Below are 13,022 nucleotides of genomic sequence, written 5' to 3'. Positions count from 1 at the left end.
ATGGGAGCCCGTTACAGACTAGGTCCCATTCCACTTATGTAACTGGAAGATCGCCGGCGAAGGGGGGAGGATGGAAGGGCACTCATATTCTGAGGCCACAGCATCCCCAAAGACCCCGGGGGCGCGCTGCCACAGAAGAGCCTCAGGTGCTGCCCGACACGCAATCCCCTACCCACGGCTCCTGATGGGAACTAGAACAGCCTCTTTAGGATGAGTTGTGGGACCAGGAGCACAATATCCAGTTCCTTTTGTGGGTTGACAATAATTCGCACCTACTTGTTCCTGCTAGATAGCAAAGGAGATGGTGGACGACTCGCTCGCAACGGGGGCAGAAATTCATGGAATGGGCGAGAAGGAGGGGGAGGCAAAGCCTGGAGATGGGGATGAGAGCGCAGGAGCCCTTGTGGCGCACTCTCTCGACAGGAGACGGACTGCGCACGCGCGCCGGTGGGGGGGGCGAGTAACGGGAGAGGGGGCGCGCGAGGAAGGGAGAGGGGAGAGCGCGAGGAAGGGAGAGGCCGGGGCCGCGGGCGCGCGACGGCGCCGCGGGCCCGAAGCCCCTAGAAGGGCACGACGCACACGCAGCCCGGACAAGTGAAGCTCTGGCGAAAGAGGCGCCCAAGGGGCTCGGGGCCGGGATGCGCACCGACGGCGGGAGGAAGCGGGACGCCAGGCGAAGGCGGCCCTGGGAGGCTGCGTCGAGGACGGACACCCGCGAGTGTGGGTGACGGGCCGGGGGGGAGCCGTCACCGGCGGCGGCGGGAGGGGGAGGGTAGAGAGGAGGGACGCCATCCGCCAGCCGTGTCGCCGACCCCGCGGGCCCCTCCCGCGCCACGTCCCGCCCCTACCCCCCGCCCCTCGGCAAGGGTCCCCGCCCGCGGCTGCGGCGGTCCCACTCACAGTCTCTCCTCCTCGCCTCCTCCTCCTCCTCCGCTTGGCGCGGCAGCGGCGGCGGCGGCCATTTTCCGGACGGCTTTTACCACAGCCCTCTCTCCGAGAGGAGGGAGCGCGCGCCTCCGACGCCGGGACCCCGCACGGCCGACGTCGCGCCCCGCCCTCCCGGCCGGCATGCGCGCAGCTGCACCTGCGCGCCTGCGTCCCGCCCCTCGGCCCCCGCAGCGAGCCCGCCCGCAATTGGGTGCGATGGCCGGGGGTGGGGCGGAGCCTCAGCGGCGACGCAACCAATTGGCGGGAGTTTGTGTCCATTCTGACCAGGGAAAAGGGGGCGGGTACCCTGTCCAGCTGCCTATTGGCTGCCATTGGCCATCATTTGGTGAAAAGAGGTGGCTTCGGCACGAAGGGGCTGGTTTAGTGGGCGGAATTTGAATATTAAGGATTAATGGGCCCCTGCGGATGCTGGGGCAATTGAGGGCCTAGGCTCCAGACTCCTGGTTGCGCGGCCCTCCCTGGCTGTTGACATGCTGTCCACAAATGCACCAAGTACGCTGCAATAAATGTTCCATTGCATCCACTTTTCCTAAATACCATTACCTTCAGTAGAAGCAGCAAAGTTGCCTGCCCTGGACCCTGATGTTGTTCCAGCCAAGGGATCTTGATTTAATAGGCACATTGCATTCTTTCATCTGAGCCTGCCATGAATCACATTCTCATTGAGGCAGGGAATAAGCTGACAACAAATCACAGCCTTGGCCTTGGTGAAACACTCTCATGGGGGAAGAGGGTACATGCCAAGCTGCATGACACTTGTCATTGTTGGATCAGATGGTTTGGTGGAGGTGTGAAGAAGGGACACTGGGATCGCAGATGAACAGACTAAGCTCTGCCTGGAGCAGAAAGGGAAGACTTCCTAGAAGAGGTGATTTGGGAGCTAAGATCCAGCAATTCTGTTTTGTAAAAATATTTAGGAGTATGAGAAAAGTTTTAACCAATGGGGTGTTCGGGACAAGACTGCTTGTCAAAGCGACCTTACTCTGATTCCAGCCAACACCCAACTCATCCAATGCTCCTTGTGCTAGTTCTATGATTAATGAGGAACCCTCTGATTCTGAGTTGGCTCCAACCCATTCATTTATTAAACAGCCAGGCACTGTTCCAGGCTCTGGATGCACAGTACTGAACAAGACAGGAAACTAACATTATATGGAAGATTCATACTAAACATACAAATAAGTGTATACTATAATGTCACATAGTGATAAGGGCTTTGAGATAGATAAAACAAGGGTGCAGGGGATGTTATAATGTCACATAGTGATAAGGGCTTTGAGATAGATAAAACAAGGGTGCAGGGGATGTTATTTAGATATCCAGCCATAGCTGGTTTGGCTCAGTGGATAGAGCGTTGGCCTGCAGACTTAAGGGTCCCAGGTTCTATTCCGGTCAAGGACTGCAGGCTCGATCCCCAGTAGGGGGTGTGCATGAGGCAGCTGATCAATGATTTTCTCTCATCATTAATGTTTCTATCTCTTGCTCCCTCTCCCTTCCTCTCTGAAATCAATAAAAATTATATAAAAATATTATAGATATCCACAGGCTTTTGCCCTCATTTTATTCTCCCATATGGATATCTGGGGAGACAACATTTCAGTCAAATTCAGATGTCCTGAGGAAAGATTATGTCTGGCATGTTGGGGGCTAACAAGGAAGCTTATGTGGCTAGAGAGGGGTGGGGTGTGCAATTGGAGAAGAAGCTGGAGCAACCATGGGAACTGGGAACTTATTCTGAGATGAGAAACCCCTGGGGAATTTTGAACTTGGAGCTGACATTATCAGATCTACGTCATAAGTGCAGCATGGAGAATTACCTGTGCTAGGACAACAGTAGGAGCAAGAGCCCAGTCCGGGGTTCTGACAACAGACTAGGAAAGGTGATGGTGGCTTTAATTAGGATGGTAGCAGTGGAGGTTCTGAGAAGCTGTGAGATTCAAGGTATATTTTTAAAATCAAGCAGAAAAGATTGGCTGTAGGGTATAAAGAAAGAGAAAAAACAAGGATGATTCCTGAGTTTTTGGCCTGAGCAATTGAGTAAAGGTATGCCTTTCACCACAATGTGCTAGTGGAGATGTTGAGTAGGTGGTTGGGTCAACAAGCAGTTAACAAGTCAACAAACTGAACACCCAACTCGAGAAGCTATAAAAGGAAAAGCATAGTAAACCTAGAAAAAGTAGGAGAAAAATAGGATGAGCAGAAATTGATGAAGCAGAAAGAAACAAGTGATAGAGAGAATTGAGAACATCAAAAGTTGAATCTTTGAAAAGCTGAAAAACAAAAGCCAACCCTTTAAAAACCTAGATATGAGGAGAGAAGAGAGAAGTCAATTATGTATATTAGAAATGAAAAGGAGACATAGCCTACAGATACAATAGATTATACAAGAGATGATTGATAACACAGATATGTTTTTTTTGGGGGGGGTACCAAATTACTAGTATTTGTAGTAATGGTACCAATGAAAGACGTGAATGGATGATTTGGTACAAGTTATAGAAAAGATAAAGGTAACTATGACACGCATGTACTACTTTGGTGACCAGGAAAGTCACCCCCGTGGCTATGGGAAGCCAGCCTACGGCTTAGCTCTCATCACTGTCTCCCAGGGTGTGCTTATCAAAGAGAAACTCTGGCATGCCAGTTTCAGGGGCCCTCAACCTGCTCAAGTTGGTTACGTGGTCACCCAATTCTTTGACGGATTTCACCTGTTCATTCAGGTAGCGAGTCTTAATGAAGTCACACAAATGAGGGCCATTTTAAAAAAATTTCTTTATTGATTAAGGTATTACATATGTGTCCTTATCCCCCCATGCCCCCCCACTCATGCCAAATGAGGGTCAGTTTTGTCAGTGGCCAGTTTGTACAAGTCCAGTAGTGACTGACTCATGCTTTTTTTCCAAGTGCAATGCACACTCCATTGCATTCAGCCCATTCTCCCAGTCATCACGGTCTGGTTTTTTGATATCCCGAAGGAAGATTCGGCCTCATTGGTTCTGCAGCTTCATCAATTTCTCAGCACATTCCCTCTCCTCATGAGATGGTGAAGAAAATATGTTCAGCAAAAGTTCTTCAAAGCCACATCGTCATGGTCAAAGTAGTAAGACATAGACAGGTAGACATAGGAAGCACAGAGCTCCAGGTGTATCTGGCAGTTGATGGTGGCCTCCGAGTTCTGGTGGTAGTTCTGGCGCACCTGCGAGGTGGACCCGGTCTTCATGGAGACTCTGCTGCACTGCGCTAGAGCGGTGGCAGAGGGCGGGCACTCTGGAGGTGGCAGAAGGCTGGATTTGGGCAGCTGGCTGGGATGGATCAAGCTCTGGGTGCTCTGGGTTCCGCCCAAGCACTGTTGAAGCAGGAAACCACGGCGACTCTCCACAATGATTGTCCAGATACATTTTTTTAAAAAATATATTTTATAGATTTTTCACAGAGAGGAAGGGAGAGAGATAGAGAGAGTTAGAAACATCGATGAGAGAGAAACATCGATCAGCTGCCTCTTGCACATCCCCCACCGGGGATGTGCCCACAACCCAGGTACATGCCCTTGACCGGAATCGAACCCGGGACCTCTCAGTCCGCAGGCCGACACTCCATCCACTGAGCCAAACCGGTTTCGGCACAGATACATTTTTAAAGGCTATTATGCACAACTGTGTGTCAGTAAATTGGAAAACATAAGCACAAGGTATAGATTTCTAGAGAAGGCACAGCTTACCAAAGCCGATTCTAGAAACAGAAAACCTGGATAGACCCTCTATAACCACAAAAAAATTGACTATATATTTTTAAAATCTACTTCCCCAAAAGAACAAGCTCAGAGAGCTTTATAGATGAGTTCTACAAACCTTTAATGAGTGGGCAATTCCAATCATAGGAAAGAAAGAAGTCTCTTGAAACTTTTATGAGACCAATATAACTATTATAATGAGCCAATGAAAGTATGACACAAGATGTGGAAATAGGGGTAAAAAACCTAGAAAATTAAATCCAGCAATATATAATGATATGTCATAACCAAGTTGAGTTTTACCCTAAGAATGCAAGGATGGTTTAAAATTAGAAAATCAAAGTTAAGAGATTACGCCGAAACCGGTTTGGCTCAGTGGATAGAGCGTCGGCCTGCGGACTGAAGGGTCCCGGGTTCGATTCCGGTCAAGGGCATGTACCTGGGTTGCGGGCACATCTCCAGTAGGAGATGTGCAGGAGGCAGCTGGTCGATGTTTCTCTCTCATCGATGTTTCTGACTCTCTATCTCCCTCCCTTCCTCTCTGTAAAAAATCAATAAAATATATTAAAAAAAAAATACCCACTGGGGTTTTCATTTCAGTTTAAAAAAAAAAAAGTTAAGAGATTAAGGGGAACAAATTATGTGATTATTCCAATCAATGCAGAAAATGGACCTGGTAAAATTCAACACCTACTTATGATTAAAAAAAACCAACAAGTGCTAGCCAGCGTGGCTCAGTGGATAGAGCATCAACCTGGGACCTGAAAGGTCCCAGGTTCGATTCCAGTCAAGGGAATGTACCTCGGTTGTAGGCTCCTCCCCGGCCCGGGGGGGGGGGGCCTGGTTGGGGAGCATCCAGGAGGCAACCAATCAGTGTATTTCTCTCACATCGATGTTTCTCTCTCTTTCCCTCTTTCTTCCACTCTCTCTAAAAATCAATGGAAAAATATTCTTGGGCGAGGTTTAAAAACACACACACACACAAAGAACCAACAACAACAACTTAGAGAACTATGAATAGAGTGGAACTTCCCTAATTTTTTTTTTAATATATTTTTTATTGATTAAGATATTACATATGTGTCCTTGTCCCCACGTTACCCTCTACCCCCCCCCCCGCTCATGCCCTCACCCCCCCGTTGTCCATGTCCATTGATTAGGCCTATATGGTTGCATATAAGTCCTTTGGTTGATCTTTTCCCCTTACCCCCACCCTCCCCTACCTTCCCTCCAAGTCCCGACAGTCATCAGCTTATGTTGTTCATTATATTCCACAAATGAGTGAGATCATGTGGTATTTATCCGCTCTCCAGTTCCATCCATGCTGTGGCAAATGGTCAGAGTTCCTTTTTCTTCTTCCTCTTCTTAAAGAATACCTTTCAGCAGTTCATATAATGCTGGTTTGGTGGTGATGAACTCCTTTAGCTTTTTCTTATCCGTGAAGCTCTTTATCTGACCTTCTATTCTGAATGATAGCTTTGCTGGATAAAGTAATCTTGGTTGCAGGTTCTTGCTATTCATCACTTTGAATATTTCTTGCCACTCTCTTCTGGCCTGCATGGTTTCTGTTGAGAAATCAGCTGACAGTCGTATGGGTACGCCCTTGTAGGTAACTGACTGTCTTTCTCTTGCTGCTTTTAAGATTCTCTCTTTATCTTTTGCTCTTGGCATTTTAATTATGATGTGTCTTGGTGTGGTCCTCTTTGGATTCCTTTTGTTTGGGGTTCTCTGCGCTTCCTGGACTTGTAAGTCCATTTCTTTCACCAGGTATGGGAAGTTTTCTGTCATTATTTCTTCAAAAAGGTTTTCAATATCTTGCCCTCTCTCTCCTTCTGGTACCCCTATAATTCTGATGTTGGTATGCTTGAAGTTGTCCCAGAGGTTCCTTACACTATCTTCATATTTTTGGAATCTCTTTTCTTTTTTCTTTTTTGGTTGGGTATTTTTTGTTTCTTTGTATTTCAAATCTTTGACTTGATTCTTGGGATCCTCTTGTCTGCTGCTGGATCTCTGTAAATTATTCTTTATTTCAGTCAGTGTATGCTTAATTTCTAGTTGGTCCTTTTTCATGTCCTCCATGGTCTCACTATACTTATTGAGGGATTCATTAAATTTATCGGCGGTTTCCATAGAATTCTTGAAAAACCTTATAAACGTGGCCTTGAACTCTATATCCAATCGTTTGCTTTCCTCCATTTCTGCCATTTGTGACCTGTTTCTTTGTCTCCGCATTTTGGCAGCTTCCCTGTGTTGATAGAGTGGCCCTGCGCGCCAGGTGTCCTGTAGGGCCCAGTAGCTCAGCCTCCCCAGTTACCTGGGGTGGACACTCTTGGTGCACTCTTGGTGCCTTGGTTGTTGTAGAATCACTGGGAGGAATTGACCTCCAGGCCAATTGGCTGTGAGAATCAGCCGTGTCTAAAGTGCGAGAACTTCTGTGCTGAAGACACCCTTCTGGGGCAAGACTTGCTTCAGTGGGGCTTTGGTGCTCACTGAGTCTGCTCCCTGAGTGTGTCCCTTATGGATCTGAGGAGTTGCAATCTGGATGGTCCCCCTCTGACCACTGGGTACAGTGGCTCCTGGATCTAAGGAGGTGCTAATTCAGCCTCTGCCTGAGGCCACACAGCAGGAGCCACGAAGAGGCTCAGCTGTGAAGCAATGCAAGCCGCTGCGGGGCCTTGGGCCTTCTCTTGGAAGTTCCGGGTCTGCCTGGCTGGGCTGCAGTTAGGTACATTCACATGCAAAAGCCTCTGCCGCAGCCTGGGTGGGGCGGGGTCTCAGGGAATCAAAGGGCAGATCAGGGAGCTATGGCCGATTCTCCGCCCGGAGTCGCGCGTTTCAGTGTCCCGGTAACGGCTGCAAGCACCTCTGAGGGAAAGCCGCCCTCAAGTTCGCCCGCTGCCAGACAGACCAGCTTCTCCCCGTATGAGACCTGGGTCCCCAGAGACTTCCCGGAACCGGAGTTCAGAGCAGTCGGGAGTTTGTGATTCAAAAAGACAGCCGCGTCTTCAGGTGCCACCCCCTTTCCTCGCGCACGCGAGCCGCCGTACCTCTGCACTTCACCTCCGCAGCGCCTCTGGCTCTCAGCGTGCTTCTCTTTCCTTCTAGTTGTAGAATTTACACTCAGCCAGCCTTTCTGTTGTTCTGGATGATGTTTGCTCAGTCCTTTGCGGTAATTTTCAATTGTTGTGGGAGGCGACAATTTCCCGGTGTTTACCTATGCCGCCATCTTAGTTTCTCGGAACTTCCCTAATCTAATCAAAGGTATCTATAAAAAGACTTAGAGCAAACATCATATTTAATGGTATCAAGTGGAAAGAAAGCAAGAAACAGAACAAGATCTACAGTACAACATCATTCATGTAAAATAAAACACATACGTGCTTTTCCTCCCACTCTCTTTTAACTTTCATCCTTGGAGTTTCACCAAGAGGAGAAAGACCCATCAACCCCAAGTTGATTTTCTGGTTTTTAGAATGCAGAGATGGAAATCCAGCTAGTAATTAAAAGCTGGAAAAAGAAATGGGGAAGGAAAGGATTCAACTCACTCTAATTACAAAAATTACAAAACAGTTGGGAATAAACTTAATAAAAAAAGCTAAAATGTCTATTAAAAAACTCTAAAGCTTTACTGAAAACACAAAAGAAAACCTGAAAAAAAAAAGAAAAGAAATTACTAAGGGAAGAGTCTACAATAATAAAGATGTCAATTCTTCATAAATTAATCTGAAAATTCTTTGCCTGAGTAAAAATCCACGAGTTTTTATAGACTGTAACAAGTTAATGCTAGACCCAGAAGAGTAAGTATATAAGACTAGAAGTCAAGACATTTTTGAAAGAGAAAACCAATGAAGAGGGTCTTGCTAAAAAATCTTTAGTTTGAATAAATAAGAGTTAAATGATACAATTTCACCCTTTCCATCGAAAAGTAGGAAAATAAATAGAGTTTAAAGCATTTGCTAGTAGAATCAAAAATGGGTTATTTAAAAAATGGGACTATAACATTTTAAAAATGGCTCTCCTTAAAAATGGGACAATAGAAGATAAAATCCAGGAAAATGTCATAGAGATAGCAATTGTCAGAAAACCAACGACCACAAGGTTTTTATGGATATGGCAGATAGAGTGCAAATTTCTACTCCATCTGTCTAAAAATTCCTTGAACTGATAGAAAATATACATTTTTTTGCCCAGTTGGTGTGGTCAGTGGTTGCGCATTGACCTATGAACCAGGTCAGGGTTCGATTTCCGATCAGGGCATTTGCCTGGGTTGTGGACTCAGTCCCAGTGTGGGGCATGCAGGAAGCAGCCAATCAATGATTCTCTCTCAACATTGATGTTTCTATCTCTCTCGCCCTATCTCTTCCTCTCTCTAAAATCAATAAACATATATATATATATATTTTTTTAAAATCTCAGATCCTACCTGAAGCCTAGCCTTGAGATGTGCCCTGGGACTGAACCCTTGGTTTCACCAGCTTCAAACCCTTACCAGCCACACTTGAGATGGTTTTGGTGTTTAATGCTGGCCAAGGCCATAGGACTACCAACAGAGATCTACTGAAATCCATCCTATCAGGAAGTGACCAGCAAACACTGATGTTACATCTGTCTCAATATGGCATTATCAAGTGCACGATCTGATTTTCTGGCGAGATGTGAAGGTTTGCTTTGGCACCATGCTGGTCATTGTGCCTTCCCTGGCAGCTTTCAGTGTCATCAATGTGATTTCTTACCGCATCCTGGTTCTTCTCTCTGTCACCATCAGCTTCAGGGTCTACAAGTTTGCCATCCAAGCTGTACAGAATTCAGAAGAAGGCCATCCATTCACAGCTTTCCATAATTACGTGGGTGCACATCAACAGGGCCCTGAAACTCATTCTTTTTTCTTTCTGGTAGAAGATCTGGTTGACTCTTTAAAGCTGGCTGTCTTAATGTGACTGATAACCTTTGTTGGTGCCATTTTCAATGAAATCACCCTTCTGATTCTTGCTGAACTGCTCATTTTCATGTTTCGATTGTCTGTGAGAAGTACAAGACCCAGATTGATCACTATGTTGGCATCGCTCATGGTGAGACCAAGTCGACTATTGAAAAAATCCAAGCAAAACTACCTGGAATTGTGAGTTTTGCAGAATAAGTTACATGGAAACCAGAAATGCCACAGTTACTAAAACGTCATTTAATAGTCATAATGTTGTTACCTGTACTTTAAATCAGAAAGCAGGTCTAATAAAGTAAGTCTATTCTATATATATAAAAGGTTAAGTTGACTTGGGCATGTGTGATACATATAGAGCTCTCACTGGCACCAATCACATGTGTGTGTTTTGATCTGTCACTGTTGATCATAATTTGGTTGTTTTTGTTGACATTCTGAAGCCAAAAGAAAGCGGCATCATTGACAGAATATATCTGAAGACCAGCTATTGGTACAACGTACCTCTGAAGCTGAAAGAAAGTGACATCATCGTTGACAGCATATGTCTGAAGAACAATCATTGACAAGTACTACCAATACTAGTAGGAACTGCCTTCATAGCAAAAATGAAGTAAATGAGGATGCAATTACCGAACACAGTTGTGGTAGAATGACTGTTAGATGTCAATTTTGCCTATCCCTAAATTTCTCCAATGAAAAACCATCTGATGGAAAATTTACTCGATGTTGTAGCAAAGGCAAAGTTTGTCCAAATGATATAAATTTTCCAGAATACCCAGCATATGTTTAAAAATTAATGATAAACAAAAATTCTGACAGTAAAAATTTCATGGAAAATATTTGTTGTTATATCATGTTATTATTTATTTATTAATCAAGTTATATATTATTTTCATGTACATTTTACTAGTTTTCTTTCATCTCTGACAGTTCTATTACAAAGGGCAAATAGCGATATTTAAATATTTCTTCTAATTAATTTCCTTTCAATGTACACGAATCCGTGCATTGGGCCACTAGTAAAAATAAATTTTAAATTTTTTTTCAAGGACAAGTCTTACATACCTTCCCATCATAACTTTGTCCTCATTTAAATTTTTTTAAAAATTTATTTTAAAGAGGAAGGGAGAGGGAGAAAGAGAGAAATATCAATCTATTGTCTCCCATACACACCCAGACTGGGGATTGACTGAAAGCTGAGTATGTGCCCTGACCAGGAATCAAACCTGTGACCCTTTGGTGCACAGGATGATGCTCTAACCAACTGAGCCACACTGGCCACGCTGCTCTTATTTTTAAGTTAAGAAATAATGGTTATCTTATGAAGAAATTATCTCAGTGGGATTCCTTCCCATGGTTTGTGTTGTTTAGCAGTCCTTGATCCCATCTTCCTGCCCCACAATGTGCGCAGCTACTCCTCATATTCCTCTTTTTTGCTTATTGATTAACTCTCAATTCGCTGAATAACTTATAGGTGATAGTAATAATTTCTGGTTCCCAGAATGCCATCTGATAGCCAAGAATGGAAACAGGAAGTGGGATTAGAGAAGGAGTAATCAGAAGCATTGCTGTGACCATTGCTCCCTCTCCCACTCACCCTCAGGAAAGGAAAGTGGTGTCTGGGGAAGGTGGTGTCTGTGTCATTTTGGAGACCAGTTCTGGGCTTTAGTTTGAAAACTCATTCCTGATTGTTCTTTCCTCCCTCTTCCCTATCCACCTCACCTCAAGTATGGTTGTTTCTTATTATGAAATAAGTGTCTGTAACTGCTATACACTGATGTAAACTTGTTAGAGGAAAAAAATCTGCGTGTGGGCACAAACAAACAAACATGAAAACAATCTCGGTACTCTCCAAAATGTACAAATCCTGCAGTTCAATCTCTGGCAACAATACAATAAAATTAAAACTTAGGAACAAAAGAATAGGCAAAAGTAAAACAAAACAAACAAAAAACCCATTCTCTATCTGGAAGTTTTAAAACAGGCTTCAAGCCCGGCCTGTGTGGCTAATCGGTTGAGCATCGACCTATGAACCAGGAGGTCAAGGTTCGATTCCTGGTCAGGTGACATGCCTGGATTGTGGGCTTGATTCCCAGTGTGGGGCGTGCAGGAGGCAGCCAATCCATGATTCTCTCTCATCATTGATGTTTCTCTCTCTCTCCCTCCCCCCTTCCTCTCTGAAATCAATAAAAATATATTTGAAAAATAAAACAAGCTTCAAAATAACCCTTTGGTTAAAGAGGAAACAAAAACTTAAATTATAAACTCTTCAGAAATGACTGACAATGAGAGCCCTACATATTCAAATCTATGCTATGTGGCCAAAGAGGTAATCTAGGAAAAGTAATAGCCTTAAATACATTTATTAGAAATAAAAAGATAGATGAGAAATGAATTGATTCTGATATATCATGCTTGCACACAGACATACACAAAGGGCTTTCCTTCTTTACCCTTAGAAGCTCACTACAAGGAAAGTATTGAGGAATAGAAAGAAATAAACCCAACAAAGTGAAGAGAACATGATGAGGATGGGAGGTTACCCTTAATGGATACATTTCAACAATGTTTTTGGAAAACAGATGGGAATTAGTTGATGAATGAAATAGGCAGGAAAAATCCAGCCTAGAATATTTGACAAGGGAACTACAGAGAAGGTGGGAGCCTATTTGCCAGATATAAACCAGAGAGTAGGCTCAGAATCAGCATGCATATGGTGGAAGGAAATAGAATTAAGTGGGACTGAACATTTGGGGATTGATTGAAGACTCCAATACAGAATGGCTGTACCAGTTGGAACCTCCTCTCCTCCAACAGACAGCTGAGCTGGCAGCTGGTGCAGGCCTGCAGTGAAAATACCTGACAATTCTCTAAAGAAACTGCATGACATGTCCGTAGAGAGCTAGGGCTTCCAGCATGGATGTTGGCAACCCCTGGACAATTTTCTCCTCATTGTAGTATCTGTGGGATGTGCACTCTGTTCCTCAGCTCCCTACCCTACAAATAAGAGTCAAAGCAGGAAAACGGGTGTATTTGTCCTAAAGCAGATTAAATTCACAATAGTTACCCAGTCCTTCTTTATTAAATACTAGAGGCCCAGTGCACGAATTCGTGCACAGGTAGGGTCCAGCCGGCCGACCCCGATCAGGGCCAACTGAGCAGGCCTGTCAAGGGGAGGGGCCTCGGGTGGTTGGCTGGCCACCCCCACCCCTGGTCAAACTCCCGGTTGAACTCCCAGCCAAACTCCCAGTTGAGGGGACAATTTTCATATTAGCCATGTATTATATAAGATAAACCAACCACTAAGGATGATCAGAAATTTGAATAAGGCCCTCAACATTGAAAATAGTCAAATATAAACTAGAGGGGGGAAATGAACTTGGAGAAATCCCAAAAAATGCAGGG

The 13,022-nt window shown here is 44.8% G+C and overlaps 1 protein-coding gene and 2 pseudogenes across 1 annotated transcript in view; 1 reads left to right on the top strand and 2 right to left on the bottom strand.

The window, feature by feature from the left end:
• Positions 1–1,066, bottom strand: part of MECP2 (methyl-CpG binding protein 2) — a 63,955-nt gene extending 62,889 nt beyond the window's left edge. Inside the window, exon 1 of the mRNA XM_036304371.1 lies at positions 901–1,066. Within this exon, the coding sequence (XP_036160264.1) occupies positions 901–962 (62 nt within the window). The 5' untranslated portion in view covers positions 963–1,066. The remainder of the gene's footprint in view (positions 1–900) is intronic.
• A 2,467-nt stretch (positions 1,067–3,533) lies between these two features.
• On the bottom strand, positions 3,534–4,168 carry LOC118654434 (annotated as a pseudogene).
• A 1,379-nt stretch (positions 4,169–5,547) lies between these two features.
• LOC118654314 lies at positions 5,548–9,890 on the top strand (annotated as a pseudogene).
• The last annotated feature ends 3,132 nt before the right edge of the window (positions 9,891–13,022 follow it).

The sequence above is a fragment of the Myotis myotis genome, unplaced genomic scaffold (assembly GCF_014108235.1).
Source record: "Myotis myotis isolate mMyoMyo1 unplaced genomic scaffold, mMyoMyo1.p scaffold_m19_p_4, whole genome shotgun sequence".
Lineage (NCBI taxonomy): Eukaryota > Metazoa > Chordata > Mammalia > Chiroptera > Vespertilionidae > Myotis > Myotis myotis.
Note: the sequence above shows the minus strand (reverse complement) of the source record. Positions and strands in the feature narration are given on the sequence as shown.